Here is a 21,754-nt window from a genome sequence, read left to right on the forward strand (position 1 = left end):
ATTGATCCTAAGAGACTCTAACATGTTTGAGAACGTGTCTATGCTTTGGTAAGACATGTAGAAATGCAAATATGACCTAAAGCTCCAAAAGTTTCTATTGTACCTCAAGTTTGAAAGATTTGAGATTGCTCTCTTACATAGACTGAGTTTTATGATTTTCATGACTTCCTAAACTCTAGTCTTCAATTCTTGCTTCTTCTTCTTTTTAGGGTGCTTCTTCAAGAATACTTTAACACTGTTGTGTAGCTCAAGGCATTTGAGAAGCTTGTGTTGGTTAATTGAATAGACCTTTGACTTTTGTATCTCTTGAAGGAAATACATTTGAAATTCTAGAATTACCATTGTTAGATAGATTAAGTTTTGTTATCATCAAAATTAAGAAAGGAGTTGATGATTGATCAACAATATCCCCTTTTTTTTAAGATGACATGACTTAACTTCGAAAAACTAAAACTAAAAACATCCCTAGGAGTCGGAGCTAAGTAGTATTGCCAATTTTAGGGAAAAAGCCCTCATCCCCTTTTTTTTAAGATGACATAACTTAACTTCGAAAAACTAAAACTAAAAACATCCCTAGGAGTCGGAGCTAAGTAATATTGCCAATTTAGGAACCCCCCCCCCCCCCCCCCTACTCCTTTATTTATGCACATCAAAATTTTAAGTTTTATTTTTTTATTTTAGTGCTTTAGCTCCTTTTGTTGTTTTATCCCCATTTTTGTCATACTCAAAAAGATGTTGCAAATTAGAATATGAGACAAAAAGCGGCTCAATGGCCTTTCATATATAGTCAAAATGTATAGAAAAAGATTTATACATATACAAATGTAAATACAAAAGATAAGGACTTTGGCCTCAGTCAAAATGAAAGGAGTGGCAACCTATTGAGACGGTGACGGTGCAACAAAGTGGCTGAGTCGGATCTCTAGCATGGACATGATTCTAATCTGGCCCTCTCTGGGCTCATTTTGACCCAACTTGAGCTCTTCTTGCATAGCTATAAGTGCAGTTTGAATCGCCTTTCAATTCATCAGTCGCCTCTTCAAGTTGTCGGAACCGATCTGAGGATGAGGGTGCACCTTCAGTTTGCTTTCTCTTTAAAACCTCATATTGCTCAGATTGAGGTGGTTTCAGGCTCATTTCATCTCCTAAGCCAATTTGTTGCAGTGCCTCCTCACCGATAGTTTCTTTTTTAAAATATTAGCCTCTTCATTTGGCGAAGCCGAATTTACTGACCTTAGTCACACCTATAGAGTTTTTCTTTGTCAGATTCATACTCTGTTCATTGGTGAGGTCTACTCTTAGAGTGTTGGAGAATGGTTGTAATATGTTATTTACATATCCTGTGATCCCCATGATGGCTGTTCCTAATATGTCATTGAAATCAATACAATGCAGGCAGACGGTGATCTTTTTCACATAAGAAGTGAGCTTCAAGGTGGTCGGGGATAGTTCTTCTACCTCTAGGTTCGAGTAGAAGACCTTCACCAAAAGTGGGTATGTAGGGGAGGAATGCATCTTCAAATCCATCTATTTCTCTTTTACAAATATCCAAAAAAATCAGTTTTGCTTCTTTTTATCTAGAGGAAGCCGCTCTACAATTGTTTACAGTTATACGACAGCCTACTTGATAGAATTTTCATATGATTTCCGTGAGAGGTTCAGCTCGCAGCAATACGAGAATTTTGCCAGGGTGCTGACTGAATTGAGGCAATTGGGGATAGTTTGAGAATTTTCTAATATGATGCGTGGTTGATCTCACCATATCAAGGTGGTATGCTTTAGCAATTGTTTCCTATTGTGTGGACTTAGTTCTCACTCACTTCATCTAGTTGTTTCAAGAGGCAAAGGAGTTACCCTCAATTCAAGAACAAGATCACAAGATTCTCATTGTCACAAGGGCACCACTAACAAATGTTTGTCAATACAAATATCTTCATATAAAAAAAGCTGAATTTAGAAGTGGGTTAAAGAAATGTTGGGAGTTGGATTCATCCGACCCAATACCAATCCCTATTCTTTGCCAGTTTTATTGGTCAGGAAAAAGAATGGGACTTACCATTTCTATGTAGACTATAGAGCACTTAAACGCTACAAACTTAAAGGACAACTTCCCTCTTTCAGTGATTGAAGAATTGTTGGATGAGTAGAAGGATGTCCATGTATTTTGCAAATGTCTAAACAATTTCAATATCATAAAGTCTCACCCTCCCGGTTGATTGGGCTTCCTGCAGCAGGACTTTCACCACTTCATGGAAGCGACGCCAGAAGGTTGGCAACCTTGAAACTGAAATGCAAAAGCCCTGTAACCTGATTTAAGAATCCGAGTATGAGGTTTGGAGCAGCAAAACAAAAAAGCATTCACGTGTTTTAATATAATAAATAGGAGTGGAAGATGCCTCCTCTGCTGTTAATGCATAGGAGGAAAAGTTTTCCCGGGACAGAAGAGAGAAGGAAATATGGTAACTAGGTTATTACAATTGGAAATAAGGCATGTAGGAGGAGCATGAGAGAATACCTTCGACTGATGCCATACAACTGGGCTCTTCTAATCTCGTCTGCAGGAGGAACCCCACCATTACTCCAACTCCTTACTCTGTTTACATCACCACAGTAAAGGGTCAATTTATGCAGATATGCCTCTTCCTCTGGATTTAACTTTGCAGCTTTAAGCTGTTCTTTCATAAGAAACATGGGCTCAAACAACCACTCAAACACCCTCTCCGCAGGCCTGTTACTGCTTGTCAACTCAGTACCATCACCTGAAAGATACAAAAGATATACAAATGACACAAATGTGTTCTTACAAAATTATAAAAAGCAGTAACATTGTTCAAGATTTAAAAGTTCATCATACGCATCAGGAAACCATCAGAACCATTCTTGATAGAACGCAGAAAACACTGAAGAAATACATAAGCAGGAAGCCCTATAAGAACTATCTTGTTCGTTGAACGTTGCCATCCGTCCAAATCTGATATTCCAATGGCGCCAAATCTAATAAGCTCTATGCCAATGTCTTCACACGCTTTGAAAAAATTGCCCCATATCTGAAGAAATACACCAATTATCACTATTAAACAGTTTTAGACACACACATAAAAAAAAAAAAAAAAAAAAAAGGTAGATTGTAGAATGCTCTAAAACACTCTTACCATAAAACCCTTAAGTTCCTGTATTTTCAAAGAAGATGTCTCTAAAGGTGGTTGTTTGGCATGAACAATCTCAGGCTGCCCTGATGAACACCTTGGAGGAAATTCAACTGCAGAAGATTCTGGACGTTCACGGTACTTAGGTCTGGGCAAGCACATGAACAAATACAATCAATTGGTGCATCCAGCAGCCAAGATATCTTCAAATAGTCAAATTCTTCTATGTATTTGTCCATTTTCCCCTAAAAACAGAACGTATGTTGCACAACAAAATGCATTACACAGGTTATTTACCTTGGAAAACATGATCCTTATCGCAAGGAAAGAAGATCATTAGTGTACTCGTCAAACAGAGAGATAGCAGCAATAACAAATACAAGTCCCCTTTTGGTAGAATTTTCCTAACAGCCGGCAGTGACAATAAACAATTATAGAACAGGGTTAAGCTTACGTAGTCCAGATGAGAACATTTTCTACTTGAGAACTTTGGCAATCCATGTAAATAAAAGTTGATTACCTGATATGCCACTGCAGCAGCATAACATCCGACAAAGAAGCTGGAAATGGTACCAGCTAAAGCAGCCACTGAGACTGCTGCTGGCCACAAAAAAATGAATAATCCGGCAATGGGTACACAACCAGTTTTTGAAAAAGGAGCTTCCGTCCCAATAAGATCATACCCCAATCTCATCCAACCTTTAAAGAGCATGATTGGTGCTTTGTAAAGCACTATAATGGTCATAAAGGGAACATCAACTAATACCCCAAGAATCCCCGCTAGTGCACATCCAGGTATCTGGAATAATCTACAGAAGAATAGTAGAACAACTAGAGTTTTCAGGCCAATGCAGCATAATGTTTATAAAATAAGCAAGAGATGAGGTTATAATTCCTTCTACTTTTTCACTGTTTTTGTACCTGACTTCAGCATTCATTTAGAGAAGCTTCTCATTTGCTGCATAATATAACAGTTTAAATGATTGATACTGCTTACCTTGTAGACCATTCAAGAAAACAATCTAATGAAAATAAAATAGAATTCAATAAGTGCATCCTGCAAGACAGAATCATATAAAGTGTTAAGATGCACACAACAAAACATTACTTGATTTCTGTAGGCTTCTCACTCTTTGACTCCAGCAATCCATCCATTACCGAAAAGTAGGAATACTAACAGACATCGGCAAAGTCACGGACAATAATGCTTGCCCGTACAACAGATTTCCATGTACCATCCTGCATTAAATAATTAACTTCTAAACTAAATGACAGCATTGTAACAAAACGGGAGGAAATCTCATGATGATCATCATGATGAGGTTGGTCGTGTTAATAACCAAAACTGAATAGTAGTAGCTGAAGATTGTTAATAGAATAAATAACATAAATCTCATTAGCATCATAAGAAGGGCATGTAGGCTTCATTGGTATGTTAAAAGTTACTGCTTTTGAAACCTCTATCTTTTGATGGAAAAATATGTATTTAAGAACAACGGTTCTGGTCTAGTAGAGCGCCTGTGACTCTTCCATCGAGGAGCCTCTGAGTAGATAAAACGATCTTTTGCTTTGGGAATTTGATAGACATAGCTGGAAGTAAGCGTTCTTTCACCCTTTCGTTTAATTCTATTTCATGAATTTCATAATGCAGTAGAAATTCATATTTAGGCTTACATGGTAGTCTCTTCTCTGTAATTAATTTTCACCAGTGAAACACACAGAGAAAGAAAGCAAGGAAGAGATTGAGGAGGAGATGGCCCCTGTGTTGTTTACCTCAACAAATGGACACTTTCTTGGAGCATTCAGATATTTAAGATCTATGGTCAAAAGGGAACAGATAACAGACAGGCAAGACCTTTCAATAGGACGCTCCACTGAATGAAAAGCCAGCAATCGAATGGTATGGATTAGTGAGCAAAACCGTTTACATGCCATCAACAACTTCAACCAAGCATTTTATGATCTGAAAACTAGCCAAAAAATAACAAAATTCTGAAGTTTTCAAGCATTTGAAAGTGCATACCACAAAGCATCTAATCAACTTATTCTCAACACTTTCAAGTATGGCTTCGAATGTAGCAATAACAGGTGAAGAGAATCCATAACCAAAGCCTGCAAAAATGCTTCCTATGATTCCCACAACCAGCCAAGCTAGTAATAAAATCGGCAAGGTTATGATCAGAAGGCCCTTGAGTAATGCACCAAATTTGTTTGTCCTGAGCATAATGCCATACCTCAATCATCTTCAAGTCCAACCTTAAAATCACAACTCTTTTACGTTGGAAAAAAAAAAATGACATACCTTAAAAGACAATAACAAGTCCAAACAAAGTGACAAGGCCATAGCCCGATAATAATAACAGAATTTCCAATGCTGAAGAACAAAGTCACAATGGGGCATATTACTGCTGCTGCAAATGAATGGTCCAATCTTCAATCCATAACTGAAGGAGTAAGCACAGAATAAAAATAGCAATTTGAACCAGTAAGAGTAGAACCTTTAGCAAGTACAAGAACTAAAAGAAAGACGAAAACAGTTGCACCAATCCCGAAGTTGCATAAATGAAGCACGCATCCCTCATATGATCCCATTCCACAGGATTTCACAAAAGCATTATCTGAAACCAGGAAGAATACGTGAGAACAGTTTCTAACACCAGGTGTAAAACCCTACAGTTACGAAATCCCAAAATAGAGCAGCAACAACAACTACAACAACTAATACTTCTATGTTGAAACCCCGAATACAATTACTAAACTACCTGTTATAACTCTCGTAAGAACAAAACGGTATTGAATGTATCAAAGTCCCTGAAAAGCGCAGAAATAGTCCAGGAGCATCTCTTAAAGTTTACAAGACATTGAAATCTAACAGCACAAGAATCCTCAAGAACTGAATTTCATAGAAAATTCAAGATCTTCACCACAAGATATGGCAGAAGAGCCACCAAGCTTGACACTTAAGCAAAAATAACTCCGAAAGACGCTCGTCCCTCCGCCTAGAAGAACTAAATACGAAATACGAAAGACAGGATTAACCAAATCTATAACATGAACAAAATTACCTCCAAACAGAGTTCGATGATCAGATTGACAGCTTCATCAGCCAAATCCGAGCATTTTCAAAGCGTTCAAAGTAAGTCGAGAATCAAATCACGTTTTTGCTTTGGAGTCTCGCAACTGGCTCAAGCAAATAAGATATAGTGATGAAGCAAGAGTGCCTTTTGTCAGATTTTACCACCATTTTCGACATGGATTCTGATTCGGAAATAATTTATTCTCCGCGACCGGAGAGAAAAGCTTAAATTTCTCTCAGCTGATTCGAGAAGATCTTCCGAGGAAGGAAACGAAAGACAGCTCGAAAAGCAACCGTTTAAACCGTCTTTACATGAGGAGTATCTCGGCGAGTGGAACCATGTTAGTGTTTTAACAAAGCAGAAGAAAAATTAATTGTTCGGCTCGGGTTCGCAGGACGGGTTCATTAAGCAATCCTTCGTACCAAGGTAGGGGCGGCTTCGAACCGAGCCGGCTTGCGAGCGGCTCGAGTTTGGCTCGGTTCGATTCGTTATCTATCGAGCTCGAGCACCGAAATCGGCTCGTTTACCTTAACGAGCCGAGCTCGACCAAAGCCAAGTTCGGTTCGTCGGCTCGCGAGCCGGCTCGAAGTGAGTTGGATCGGTATCGGGATCGCGAGCGAGCGGGGGAGCGGGAGCGGGGACGGGATCGAGAGGGGGGGGGGGGAATTTTCCTCCCCTCGTCACCGTCGATCCCTCCCATCGACTGTTGTCGCCGTCGCAGCTGTTCGCCGGCCGTCTCTACCGTTGTCGTAACTGCTCGTCGGCCGCCTCTATGGCCGTCCGTTCGATTTCTTCCTCTCCTCGTCGTCGCCGCTTCTGTCGCAGACGTCATCCCCGACGATAGGTCCTCCCCAGCACCGTAACCCCCTTCCCTCCACGTCGTCTAGGCGGAAAACCAGAATGGGAGAAATTAGGGGAGAAATAATCTCCCCCCTCCCTCGCGCAAAGATGATCTAGCACGTGCGAGATCATAAAGTAAAAAAAAAAAAACTTTTTCCTCTGGAAAAATTAAAAATAAATTTTATAGAAATAAGTTTCTATAAACTATTAGTGTCTCATTTTTTTAAACATTTTTCTAATTGAATTTTTTTATTAAAAATCATATAATTTTCTAAGTAAGATTTTCGTACCAAGATGGGGTAGAAAACTGTATAAAAAATTTTTGAATAAATATTTAACAGTTGATGTTGTAATACTTTTAGCATGAAACAATTTTCATTGCAATTTTGTGTTTGATATTTTATTTAATTAAAAATTTATCGCTAAGTATAATAATATATTAGATTGATTATTAATTTTTATTTACTTCCCTACAATAAAAGCTCCATTTAACTTTCCTAAGAAAATTTTAAAATATTTCTTGTAATTTTCTAATAAGTCAGTAATAGTAATAAGATTTTATTTAAAGGTTTTTTGGGAATATGTATCATAGGAAAAATATTTTTAGTTTTTCCTAGAATATAAATTTTCATCTAGGGGTACTAATTCAAAAATTACAAAAAAAGCTAGACAACAATTGGAGTAAAAAATATTAATATTGGTGCATTTTAATCCATTATTGAAATTCAATCCTGAACCTCCCCTATCATTATATTTTTTTAAAATGTATGCATAATTTTTATATATAATTTATTCAAAGCCACCCCTACGTGCGAGATCATAAATAAGGGGAAAAAAAACTTTTTGTCCCTTCCTCATGGCTCTTAAAAAAATTGAAAAGATATTTTAGTAGAAATACGTTTCTAGAGACTATTAGTGGTTTTTTCAATAAATGTTGGAAAGACAATTTTTAGTAGAAATATAGGGACCATTAGTGCCTCATGTTTTTTCAAAATATTTTTCTAATTATAAATTCTTTTTAAAAAATATATAATTTTCTAAATAAGATTTTCTTGCCAAGATGGGTTAGAAAACCATATAGAAAAATTTTGAATAAGTATTTGACAGTTGATGATATAATACTTTGAGTATGAGGCAATTTTCATAGCAATTTTGTGTTTGACATTTTATGTGATTAAACATTTATCGATAAGTATAATAATATATTAGATTAATTATTAATTTTTTATTTATTTCCTTAGAAAAGGCAATAAGAGGTCCATTTAACTTTCCTAAGAAAAATTTAAAATATTTCTTGTAATTTTCTAGTAAGTCTGTAATAGTAATAGGATTTTATTTAAAGGATTTATAGTTTTTATTTGGGTGATTGTAAATTGATAGTGATATTTCATTTAATTTGGTTGTGTTTGATTATTGTATGGAGTTTATTTATAATATTATGCAGTGTATGGAGTGTTTAGACTATTTTATGGAGTGTATAAACAATTTCATGGAGTGTTTATGGAAAGTATAGACAATTTTATTGAGTGTTTGTACCGAATTTTATACAAGTATTATATATATAGATTATGCTCAATTTTAAGTAGAGGTTATGCCCAATCTTATACACGTATTATATATATATAGGTTATGCCCAATTTTATGTAGAGGTCATGCCCAATTTTATGTAAAATGTATGCATAATTTTATATACATTTTATTCTATATATATTTTTTAAAAAGTTTTAAATGTATGTTGAGGCTCGAGCTCAGCTCGAAGCTCGGCTCGAACTCGTTGGGCTCTCGGATCGAACATAAACAGGTTCAAGCTCGGCTCGGCTCGACTCGATGCCACCCCTAATTTTATTCGATATATATTTTTTGAAAAGTTTTAAATGTATGTTGGGATTATGCGATCGGTCCTGACTCTGATCCAATAAAATCCAGGTCGAGTTACCGTTAGTCCAGGTAGTGAATAAATCGGATCCAGCCCAGATCCAATCCGATTTTGGATATCTGGTTTGCATTCCTGTATTAAAAAACAAATAAATAAGTCAAAAAAAATATTTAAAAAATATTAAAAATACTAAAACAGAAAATATTAAAGAAACATGAGTTAAAAAAAGGTAAAATGGGAAATATCAGTGGAGGGGGGAAAATTAGGGGATAAATGAGGTTTAGTCCTTTTCGAAACCGGATTCGGATATTTAGCGAATATATCGGATTCGGGTTCATATGTTTATCTTGATACATTTACCGCCCTAATCCCGGAGGCTGGACTCAAAAGGTGATTGGTTTGGGCACCATCAAAACCTATTCCCACATAAATATATATTAAATTATAATTTTAAAAAAGTAAATATGGCTAATTATTTTTAATGCTCAAAATGGTAATGGGTTCAAGAATTAGATAGCTTAATTCAATAGACATTGCAATATGTTTATCAAACTCTTGTGGAGTTAATGAGCAACAAGATTATGTTTCCCACCAATCCTTCATGGGAGTATGAAATCGAGCGAATCAATTGCAAGACAGATCGGTCCTCCGAGTGATCGGTGAGGTGCAATCGTATGTCTACCGATCGAAAGTATATTCGAGAGGAACCGATAAGAATACATTAGTAATCTCTAATGGAATATGAACTTCTCATTTAACCAATAACTATATATTGATTGAAGGCTACACAGCTAAGAGATGTGAAACCCCATAAAATGTTGCAGGCACCACATGGGACTTTCTTTTGTAAGGAAACGGAGTATAGTAAATTCAACATTTGAGTAAGGTTAGTTCTTTTGAAGACTCAGCATAGTCCATTTGCCAACCTTGTCTCCCCAATGTAAACTCTAAGTTAGGCAATTTGGGAAGCAGATTGGACCCCAGATGTGAGGATGGGAAAGGGGTTGTTAAATACAGGTTGTCAGCTTCCATGAGAGATGCATCAAGTGATTCGCAGCATTCATCCACCTGCAATTTTTCCTCGTCAAGAACATAACTTGAGTTGCATTTAGTGAGAAGAGTGTAGAGTCTGGCGTCATTGTTACTGTTTCATACCTTAGCTTCTTCATTGATCAAATCAATGTATCTCAAGTAAGGTTGATTGGAGACACTTTCTGGCATTGATGGACTCCAGACATTCCCCCTGTGAATAAACAAATTATTCATACACTTCTGTCAGAAGATTGAACATATACTAAGCTTGCTGCACAAAAAGCAAAAGGAGAGATTATCCATCCCTTGAATGGAAACTGGAAACAAATGGCCAAAACCAGGGAAAACATCCAATGGAGATAACCATCACTACAACCAAAGAATATTAGATTTAATAAATTCAGTAAACGAACTAAAGCACCTCCACAAAACATTCCATGTACTTGAAAGCTTTGAGGGGTTCATCTAGTTTCAGATTGTGCCATGGAAGTTCTGGATGAAAAGCTAGCATTTCATCTTCTTCACGCAAAGTGTGCAATGAGCTTCATTTAGAAAACAGAAAAAAATGGGACGACGGCAATGAGAAAGGGAACCCAGCTGAGGCAGAGCCATGAACTCGGTCTGGGGAGTTTTGTGAATTCTGAACACCGTCAGGCAACAATGGACCTCATTTTTCTGTCAAAAGATCTAGGTTGCAGAGGCCAGTTCGAAGCCAGTGATTCCAAACAAAAAACTTGGAATCTATATAAATCACGGCAGCTGAAGGCGCATCTGCATCTTTACCCATTGATTTAGTGATGTCCCGTGTCACATCTCAATAATCAAACCTCTGATAACATTGCCATGCAAAGAAAAAATCCTAGTCAATCTCTGAAGGAGACCCAGTTTCCCAGACATGGCAAAAGGAGAATATCGAGAGCATCTCCAATAACAGAAAGCAGCCTACGCTGGGGAAGACGACCTTTCAAAACTAGGGTTCATATTAAATTGTCTCGTTTCCCCGCGCAGAAAGAATGCTTCTTTCTGTAGCAAAGATCTAACAGAAAAAAAAAAATGACATCACTTGTGATTACATTCTACCCGAAAAGAAGGAACCCTTTATGTAATCTTTGACCGTTCACCATTCTCAAACAAGCTGTAACCATCGTCGGGATTTGGACAAACTCATTTATTTGCACTAGACCAGAGAAGAAATGAACAAGGAGACCTTGCTTGTGGGAAGGCTCGAATGGATGAAAAGCATTGGTTCCCCCAACACTAGTCAATGAACCTAGAAATATTAAAAGGAACTACATCCATGCATGTTGTTCTTTTCCTGAAGGCATCTCAACCAGAGTGAATAAGAACAGAAAATTCCAACCATGAACAATTTAATAATACTCCCAGTAACCTCATACCTAGACTTTCTTCAGCAGCATCGATAAGTTAATAAAATACTTGCATGAAGGGCCATTGTCTACACAGTGAGGTTAATGAGACAACCATGCACGTGTACACGTGTAAACAGAGAGAGAGAGAGAGAGAGAGAGACGCAGAGGTGATGAAATCCTTCACATGTGTCAAGTAAGAGAAGAAGAAGGTTGAAGACAGTGGAGATGAAAATTTACCCACCTTGGAGATCTGGGTGGTGGAGAAGATGGGTTTGGAGGAAAACAAAGGTTGATTGGAGTTCTGTCAGAAGATGATCCAGAGTCCATTTCAGTGATTCTTGTCCTTTGATTCGAAGCAACATCTGTCTGCCCTTGACCTGCAAGGTTCATCATTCATGGAGGAATTTGCTAGTGCTTTACCAGACATAGAAGAAATAATTCATGTAGAAGAGTCTACAAGAAGGATTAATGGGAAGAATATCTGCCACTCCTTTGATTACAAAAGGACCAAATTGCTGAAATGAGAGAGAGAGAATCCAAATACCTGCTCCTTTGTCAGTGCTCTTCACTGTTCTATACATCTGCAATACCACCCACAAAGACAGAAAAAACTGAGAATACAAATGCAAAGTCCACCGTGCTAAGATTACTCACTAGATGCCTTTTTGTCTTTATTCTTTTGTATCCCACCACAGAGCCCATAACACGTTCAAAACAACAATATGACAACAAAAGATAATAATAGCAGCCAATGCTTCTTCCAGTTCAAACCCTAGATGATTTTTTTTTTTTTATCATCAGTACTCTCACCTGCAAATGGCTTTTCACATGAGCTAGAGTTAGATCCTTCACATTCATCAGCTCCAAAACTGACTTGGGTGTCGCTCCTATCAGGATAATTTCAGCAGAAAGCTAAGAACGAATTTACCCTCTATGAAGAAGAAAAAGAAGAAGAAGAAGAAGCAATTAGAATCGGGATGATTATGTCAGTTGTACATACTTTCATGGCCTCCGAGCAGCTCCACTGCATGAACAAAATGAGCATGGAGGGTGGTGGTCCATCTCATTCTAGGAGCTCTGATGCTTCTCCTGCCTCCATTCACCAACCTGGAGCTCCTCTTAAAGTCACGACTGTAGGTGTGCGGGTGGTGCAATTGCTGAAAATGGCGGTGGAGTTGCGACGGAGGCGGCGGCAGATCATACCCCGCCTCAAACCCGAGACTCAATGTCGGTTCTCCTCCTCCTTGGAGATCATAACCCCTCTCGAGGTGCCACAACCCTTGATCATGGCTGATATCACTCCCACTACTGCCAGAATCCGTACTCGCCGAATGAATCTCTCTCAGGAGTGGCGGCTTCCTCACCAACCCCTCTAAGCCCGATTCTCTATCTGAAACGGACGGTGGGCTGATCTGCAGAGAGAGATCAGGAAAACCCGCAGGAGTCTTCATTGATATTTCGACCTCGATGAGACGAATGACGGACACCCAGATCAAATCATGCACTATAAAACCCCACAAGTGAAAAAGATCAAAAATTCAAAAAACCAAACCAGTCACAGAGATATTGCAGAGAGAAGGAATGAAGGAATGAATGAAGGAGTGAAAGGAGATCAAAGACGACGATGCTTCAAACAAGAAGGCAGTGATTATATCATGTGGCTTATGATTTGCATGGGCATACGCAGATTAGCAATCTCCCTAGCTGTCTACAGACTCTACACATCCAAGAATGGCTTTTAATAGAAAACCAGTCAATAAACCTTCAGGGCAACCTCGCAGAACCCAGAGAGTCTCACTCAGAGAGAGAAGAATTGAAGCGAGGGAATATATATAGAAATAGAAGCAGATGTGAAAAGAGGCCGAGGTATATTTTAAGAAAGTTGAAATATCAGAATTAGAGAAAGAGAAGAACAACTGAACCAGAGATGAACAGATTGAAAGAGAGCGAAAGAGAGAGAGAGAGAGTGTCTGTGTATGAAAAGGCAGAGGTGGTACAGGGATTAAATGGTGGTGGCAGTGGAACGACTTGGAAATCGAGAAAACCCGAAAAGAATCGTTTTTCCCACTGTTTTATGGAATTTTGGCATCTCTTTGACGTCAACAGACGCAGACGAGGACCCTCTTCTCCACATTCTCTCCCCTCATCTCTCTTATCTTTTTCCGTTTTTTTCTTCTATTTATCTTCTCTCTCTCTTATTGAAATTGTTTTTTGTTTCTTTCATTTTCGAAGAACACGCAGACGTGGATCCTACGAGGCAGCTAATGACACGTCCCACGTTGATATGGTGAGAAAACGAAGAGAAATTGGAATTCCTTGTCGCGAGAAGAGAAATATGAGGCGTGGGGACGGTTTTCTCCGGCGACGACATCGGGGCAGCAATGCACATGCAGCGAGACTGCCGCGACCAGCGGGGCCCACTAATTAAACTGTTCAAAGGCTAGTATTTGTCCTCGTGCGGGAATAGTGGGGCCACAATCGCTTCCCTACTCTCGAGCCCCTCGGAGCTCGATGGAGCCACGTGGCGGGAAATCAGCCACGGACCTCCACGTGCCGAAGTCACGTGGGGAGCGAAAGTGGGTAGTTTCGGAATAACAAAATATCGGGAGGAAGAAAGGCAAGTAATCATTTGTTAATCCTTTCGGAAGCCGTTTGGTCAGCGCTTAATGCGGTCGATTTTTTTCAGTTTTAGTTCTTTTCATCACCCGGGCCCATGCCTAGCGGTCCCGAAGAAATCCTCACCGTCGAGACGCGCATCGTTCGGCTCAAAATAAACGGAAGACGCCACAGCAATGTTTCCGTGAAAAGTCGAGTCGACAAAGCGAAATCATTGGCGAGGGCCGATGCGTTGGGCCCCACGACATTGGGACTTGGGATTCATTTTGGACGTATCCGAAATTTTGTATGTGGACCGTCGATGCGCGCAACAAAGGGTCTCCGCCGTCGATCTAAATAGGAAGATTTAATTAATGAATTAGGAATAATAGTCGGGATCAAATCCCGGATCTCCCGAAACTCCGAAAGAATAATAGTCTCCTTTTCGGAGAAATCGCTGAGGACAGCTTCCACGGACAAGAGGGCCTTTACGGAGTTCGAGGGCGGGAGGTGCTAACGTGAGCGGCGGATGCTTATTTAATAGGGGTGGCCAGCCATAGGCATCAAGATTCAATAATTGAGGGTGAAAAGGTAAGACCCTTTTTCCCGAAAGAAGCATCTCCGGCAGTCCCCTTAAGCTGCTCCCCAAAAATACCGTGGAGGCACCCAAGGATGCGGTCACTGATGTCTAAGGGCGAAAAGCTTCCATTCTACTACTACTCCCCTTCCGCTTGAAGGGTATATGTCTCCTAAGCCCTAACCCACATCTTGTTAAGCAGTCCATCTCTGCATGATGAACAGGTGGGCCCAGCCACGCTTTACCAGATCCAGCAACACTACTTGTTATTGGTAGTCATCATGTGACAGGGAAAGACATCCCTTAGGTGGGGGGCCCTGCCCTCTTGAGTGGGTTATTGGGATAGCAGGAAAGGGATGTACAAAGTACTATTCGGATGATGGCACTGATGTACTGACCGTCCGATCATCAATTTTTCAACGACAGCATTGACGATCGGACGGTGGGACCTGATGGGTGTGGAACACATCAAGACATGGTCTTACTAGGGGTTGGTTTCAGTCTGACAAGTAAATTGACATCCACGATATCTGATTTGTGGCAGACTCCTTTAGTCCACACCCCTTTTCTTTACTAGATAACTTATACACAGATTGAATGCTGTATAATCTTTTTTTTTTTTTTTTTGAAAAATAAAATCTGAAAAGGGGAAGAACAAGCTTGCAAGAGGGGAAGAACAAGCTTGGAATTGGATTTCCTAACAAAACTAAAGAATTTGATCTTAAAATCATGAAAAATTTTGTATAGGTTTTTAGGGCTTCAAGATAGGCAATTGAAACAAACTTTAACTTCGTCGGTCATCGAGTTCTATCTAACTTAGTTTAACTAGAATACTTTGAATTAACTCGATTAAACCTTATTTCTTTTAGGGCTTCAAGATAGGCAATTGAAACAAACTTTAACTTGGTCGGACTTCTAACTCGTCAGTTGAGTTCTATCTAACTTAGTTTAACTAGAATGCTTTGAATTAACTCGATCAAAGCTTATTTCTTTTAGGGCTTTAAGATAGGCAATTGAAACAAACTTTAACTTGGTCAGACTTCTAATCTAACTTAGTTTAACTAGAATGCTTTGAATTAACTCGATTAAATCTTATTTCTTATAGGGCATCAAAATAGGCAATCGAAACAAACTGACTCAACCAAATCAACAGAGAAAACTCCGAGTAAGGAATTGTTATCTTCATAACAACAACAACGACGACGACAACAATAACAATAATAATATATTATGATTTGTTCTTCCCTAGATGCAGACTATGAGCAGCATTCATTTTCATTTTCAGTAGGTAACAGCAGTTATAAAAATATCAAATGAAATAAAAAGGATATATACACAAACCCATATTTATATATACAACACAGTGACTCCTCTGCCATTCCCCATTCCAAATCCATGAAACAAAGCTTAGAATATTCTTCCATGTAAGAAATTCATTTCCATCACCATCAAAGCTTTTACTACATGCAGGAATTTATCTATTCTGAGAAGGCATGAAGCCATTGCCCCCATCTCCTGTCCTTGGAGGATTTGAAAATATTCCTGTGACACTGTCACAGTCCCATTTCCCAGGCTGTCACATGGACAAAGGAATATGAACTAAGGGTCTTACTGCTTAAACTAATGGCATCTCTCTTTCATTTCCCTCCTCTGAACACCAAAAAAGCTCCCATTTGGCTGTCACACCCACCCACCCCAATAGAAAAAACCAGGGACTCCTTGCAATGTTAACATCTCCATTAAAACAAATCACATTCCTTCCCCTAGTCCCTTTCTTAAGGAAGAAATTGGATTTTTCCCATGAGCATGTGTGGAAGTTTGAGCATCAGACAGTGAAAGCCAGATATTTTAATGTCATGGAAGGGCATGTTTATAGGTATCTTATGTTTGCTCTGTTGGGTAGGAATAATTTCTAGAAGAAGGAATGGGGAGGTCCCAGATTTGAATATCCAGTCAAATGCCTCTCCTCAACACAAGTGGGAGTATCTTACAAGCTGGGAATTTAATATCAGGCCAAGGTATCTATCTAATTTAAGCAAAAGATAGAATATGTCACATTTGTTGTAAATTGTAAGTAAAGTGACTTAATCTTATGGATTAAGTTGATAATGATTCATTTAGGAGCAATATGAGGTAGAAAAAAATGGTTTTTTTCTTAATAAAATAGAAGAATGTGTAATTGAATACGACTTTAACGACAACGTAAAATTTTAATTATATACGAACTTCGGTAGACAAGGATTCGATATGGGTTTCTTTATCCGTTTGTTCGATATTAAGTTAATTGTTTACATACTCTTGAAATATATCATAAATGCCTATATTCGATCGGTTTTTTTCTTAATAAAATAGAAGAATATGTAATCGAATACGACTTTAACGACAATGTAAGATTTTAATTATATACGAAGTTCGATGGACAAGGATTCGATATGGGTTTCTTTATCCGTTTGTTCGATATTAAGTTAATTGTTTACATACTCTTGAAATATATCATAAATGCCTACATTCGATCGGTTGCGCTCGTACTTCTTTATGTGGACTCAAAACCATATGAATACAAATAAAAGAGTCACAATTTCGTTGTTACAGGGTATTAATGTCATTTCACATGTCAACTGGGTTGAAGTAGTGATGAGCTTGTCACAAAGACCGAGTTGAGTCTGACCCAGTTCCAGAACAAACCAAACAGCTTACTTCAATATTGCAGAGGGACCCATTTGGGGAAAACGAAGAGAAGAAGAATTTTCCACCAAACACAGCTGTAAGGACTACCCCGAGGAAATGGGCAGGACGGCAAAGGAGACTCTTCCCCAGACAAAGTTAAGCAGAAAAGCTTGCAGAGTCACAGAGAAAAAGATAAACGATTAGGATGATAAGAAAGGATACAAAATATTGGAGTCTAAGGGGAAGGGACAAGCCTTGGAATCTTATGGGGAGCATTTTCAGGTCCAATTCTGAATGTTGGCTTTGGCGTTTTCTGAGACAAGAGTGTCTGCCTGCTTGGGTACCAGATGGAAGGCATTGGCATGAACTCAAGAAGGTCACCTCATCTGGGAAATTATTTTATGGGTCATCGTTCACGCTTGACGGGACCCGTGAGTTAAAATCGTTTTGGATTTGATTCAGATATAGGTCCCAGTTTTTCTGCTTTGTCTTTGATGACTAAATGACAGACATTACTGCAGTTTTGTTACTTCTCAGAGGACTGAACTGACCACTGGATGTAGGAACAAAGGAGATTATGAATGGAAAGAGAATGAGAAGGAGATTGAGTGCTGTTCTGGAGATTCATGGTGGGTGTGGAAGTAGAAAAAGAAAAGAAATGAAATGAAGTTTTTTTTTGTTTGGTAGAAAGAAGAAAATGAGAGGGGAAATATAGGAGAAATATGGTTTCTCTCTTCTGGATGAGCATAGAATAGAAGCAGAAAACAACATAGAGTCTTATGCCCTTTTTTTTTTTTTTTTATGATTGCCTTTCAATATAGCTGAAAATAGAAGAAATTTATCATTAGAAAAAAGGACAAGGAAGTTTTTGAGCAATGAAAACAAATATCAATAAGGGAGGCTTAGAAGAGAGAAAGAGAGAACTGGCCAGTGAAGTAAACACAAGAATGTTCAGCAAGAGAGACTCCCCAAGGTATTCTCATCTCTTCCTTTCGGTGAATCAATAGTGGTGATAGGTTTTTAGAGAAAGAGGGAAGTCTGCTAAGCTTCTCCTTCTCTTTCTTTTCTTTTCTATCCATGTTTCTCTCAAACCAAACAAAGAAAAAAATAGCTCTCCTTCCTACTCTCTTTTCTTTTTCCTCAACTTTATGTGCTAGAAGACAAAGCCTAACCTTCATTTCAGTGCAGAGATCATCAGAGATCTTGTACAGACTTGATCATGCAAAATGAAGATAGTCCATGTGAATCTGGAAGAAGTTTTATAAAGAGGTATTTGGGCATGTGAACAGGAGCAGATCAAGCACCTACAATTTCTTTCGTTTTTTTTTTTTTTTTTTCTGAAAGAACCTAAGATTTCTTATTGTTCTTAACCTGAAAATGTTCTTGTAAATGGTGGTCTTTCTACTCATCCCAGTTATATTTTATAGGTGCAAACCTTGGTCTCCCTTTTTATAAGAACTGTAGAAAATAACTATCAAAATCACTCCAAATAGTCTTTAGGAATCATTGTTGGACAAAATTTCCAGATTGATTTTCTTTAGCAGAAGAATTGAACTTTCTTTTTTGCAACATTTACAGACATTAGCTGAATCTTTCTCTTGAATGGTTAGGATTGATAGAGATAGACCAGGGTAGGATTGATAACGTTCATTATCTTAATCCTTCTAGTTTAGGGAAGAAAAGCTGGTTAATGTTGAACTGTGTGGTTAATGGACTATTGAAATTTCTTAAACAGTGATTACACCATTACTGAAACTTTGGACCTGGTTCAGAGAGCATGAAAAGTTCAAGGTGTGGCCTGTAAAGAAACTGTGGTAAGTTAATGCATTCATAAGTTCAAGAAAAATAAGAGATCGTTAGAACCAGTTGGGAATTAGTAGAAAGTGAATTAACACCACTACTGATAAGGAAGAGAAGGGGAAAAAAGGAGAAAATTGTTTCAAATAAAAAACTTGGAAACAAACTAATGTAAATGACTGTTTGAATGGCGAAATTGATTGAAAATACAGCTCTATGGCTGAGGCAATAATATACTAAAATAATGAAAATTATAAATAGATTGAAGATAGTAGTATATAGCTCATATTGACCACCAAACTTCGCAAATGGATACTTGTCCGATGAATATGATTCCAAAAGACAGGGTGTTGTTGAGAGCCGATAAGAAATTTGAAAATGTGACTTTCATAACACTAGGGAGGGTCGAATACTCCTCTATCCCAAGCAATGACAACCAAGGAGTCGCCCTCTAGGATGAGAGAAGTCATGTGAAGTGTTCTGTATACAACTGAACACCTCAAGAACAGCACTTAGTTCGGCATTAGTCGCATCTGTTTCACTAATGGATCCCGAGTATGTGAGCAGTAGGAGACCCTCATGATTTCAAACAGCTCCAAGTATACCTCCTAGTCTAGGATTACCCGTGCTATTATCATCAAAATTTAGTTTTTGTGACCCAATAGGAGGAGAAACCCATGTTCCATCTGAGTGTGCTTTTCCAATTCCCACTCAATGCCACTCCTATGTAACCAGTGTAGTCACTTCTTAATTGAGTCAATGAGAGAACTAAGAGAGTTGATTTCTTGACTAGAGCCCCTAGCTAAGGCTCATGTACTCTGTTCCCTGTCCCCAGATGAAATCAGGGATAAAACTCAATTCAAAAGATATTTGGGTAGTCTTACATTGCAGATTATTATCCCAATCTTGCTCAGGATTCTAAACTTCTTTATGAATAATTACAGAAGAATCTTGCACCTTGGACATGAACCATGCTCTGGTCATCTAAAAAATTAAAGCTTGAGTTTGACAGTTACCCTGTCTTACCCTAACCAACCCTCAATAGAACAAGGTTGTTAAAACTGATGTCTCCCATATTGGATGTGGCAAGATCTTGAACCAATATCTAATAAAAAAGAATTGGTACGATTTAATTCTGGTCTTTGGAAACAGGCACACTTGTTAGTATTCTTCCTTTCATGATTGTTAAGAGGAGTGTTGTAACCTTCTAGGCCAGAGAAGGACAATTAAGAAATACCTCTGTCTATGAGCTTACAATAAGAGGTAGGAACAGAATATTTGCCAAAAAATGTCACTACCCATATTAACTTATTCTCACCAACACCCTTATAATAGAATTGTTGAGCATTTGAAAATCTTGTATTTCTCCTCACTAGTGTCCAGTCATGTGTATCAAGACCCTTATAATAGAATTGTTGGGGCATACTGTAGCTCAATAAAGAGAAGGATACGCTTGGTATAGAGGTGTAGAGGGAGAAGAACATTGGCTGAAGATGGAAGCCAACTAAGCCAACCTTTCTCATTTGCAACCATAAAATTATATTTTGCTCAGAGCCTCAGCTACTGAGTTACAAAAGCAGCAGAGGTATTGGATCACCTTGATCAATTCCCTGTTTCCCATTGAGGTAAACTTTTGTTAAGATGCCGAAGAAATACAGCTATTGATCTGATTCCTTCATCTTGCTTCAAATCTCATATACATCATAATATCATATCAAAAAACCAATTAACTTCATCAAAATCCTTTTCCAAATCTAAGTTTTTTGCACAAATTTCGCATTACCAGACTTCAAAATAATGTATGAGCTCATGGGTAGTAACTGCAGAATCAAGAATGTTTCTCTGCCTTGATAGAAGCACTTTGATGACAGCTGACTATGCTTCCTATGACTTTGTTGAGTCTAGATGCCAAAACTCGCATAATGGTTTTATATGAACTAGAAACTGATTGGTCGAAATTCTCGGTCCAATAACGTCATTGGAGCAATAGGAAGGGTAGAAATCGCCTCTTGGGTATCAAGGTCCTCAATCTTTTACTGTAGAATATTATCTTGCCATGCCTTATTATTGTCAGTATTTTTTTGAGTAGAGATTTTAACTTGGTGGCAAGCTTCCTAGTAAGGGTGCCATCTATAGCAATCTCCTTCCACCACAGCATCTTGAAGTCCAGAAAAAGCCTTATCTAAGCGAAAAGGTGTAGACCCCTACTTTTAACTCTTCACAGGTAAGAGTCGAATGTGATTTGAAGTAGTCAATGGAAAAGCCTTTACAGAGAACATTTGGATATCCATCTAACAACTCTCTGTTAGCCAGGAGTCGATTAAGCTTTAGATGAAATTTCCCAGAGACGATGATGTGAGCAACTCAGGGCTTTACAAAGAATCATTGCAAATCTCCACAGGTGGCTGCCCTGTATCTCCTTTGGAAACATCGTGTCTCCACAGGTGACTTTCTTGGTTACACTGTGTACAACGAAATTGAAACAAATAGGTAAATGGTTCAACAGAGGCAACCTACAGATCATCATCAATCTCCTACAGTGACATATAGTAACAACTCCTGCATGCTGTTCCCTGCAAATTTCCAATCTACAACAAAAAGTTGATTACCTTGTTTTTGTATCAGACTGGTATTGGCAAAAGTTTCCCTTGTTTGCAGTACGGCCTCACAATAAAAATAGTCATTTAGAGTTGCGCCTGGGAGAGCTGACGACTGGTTCTCACCATGTCCCCCCTCTTCTCTCTCTGCATCACTCCTCTCTCTATAAAAGGATTATA

The 21,754-nt window shown here is 38.4% G+C and overlaps 1 protein-coding gene and 1 pseudogene across 2 annotated transcripts; both read right to left on the minus strand.

Moving 5' to 3' along the window:
- Nucleotides 1–2,174: 2,174 nt before the first annotated feature.
- Nucleotides 2,175–5,738, minus strand: LOC137952117 (uncharacterized membrane protein At3g27390-like; annotated as a pseudogene).
- A 3,981-nt stretch (nucleotides 5,739–9,719) lies between these two features.
- LOC137952305 (probable transcription factor KAN4) lies at nucleotides 9,720–13,125 on the minus strand. Of its 2 annotated transcripts, none has more exons than XM_068799435.1 (6): nucleotides 12,342–13,125; nucleotides 12,152–12,228; nucleotides 11,886–11,922; nucleotides 11,583–11,718; nucleotides 10,095–10,182; nucleotides 9,720–10,007 (listed from the first exon to the last, which is right to left on the minus strand). In XM_068799435.1, the coding sequence occupies exons 1-6, from the start codon at nucleotides 12,790–12,792 to the stop codon at nucleotides 9,810–9,812; spliced, it is 987 nt and encodes a 328-aa protein (XP_068655536.1). In that variant the 5' UTR covers nucleotides 12,793–13,125; the 3' UTR covers nucleotides 9,720–9,809. The 2 variants fall into 2 exon arrangements, with proteins under 2 accessions (XP_068655536.1, XP_068655535.1); XM_068799434.1 differs by having other exon boundaries at nucleotides 9,720–10,019.
- Between the last annotated feature and the right edge of the window lie 8,629 nt (nucleotides 13,126–21,754).

This window comes from Aristolochia californica, unplaced genomic scaffold, assembly GCF_029961685.1.
Source record: "Aristolochia californica isolate CCGP_79_NKW_82.1479 unplaced genomic scaffold, dmAriCali1.0.hap1 SCAF_15, whole genome shotgun sequence".
Taxonomy (NCBI): domain Eukaryota; kingdom Viridiplantae; phylum Streptophyta; class Magnoliopsida; order Piperales; family Aristolochiaceae; genus Aristolochia; species Aristolochia californica.

Excerpts from the sequence above, each read along its gene's own strand:
- LOC137952305 (XM_068799434.1), bottom strand. The coding sequence starts at position 12,792 with ATGAAGACTCCTGCGGGTTTTCCTGATCTCTCTCTGCAGATCAGCCCA. Across the intron at positions 11,719-11,885 it reads GAGCACTGACAAAGGAGCAG|GTCAAGGGCAGACAGATGTT; the intron begins GTATTTGGATTC and ends TGAACCTTGCAG. Across the intron at positions 10,183-11,582 it reads CCACCACCCAGATCTCCAAG|GGGGAATGTCTGGAGTCCAT; the intron begins GTGGGTAAATTT and ends GTTTATTCACAG.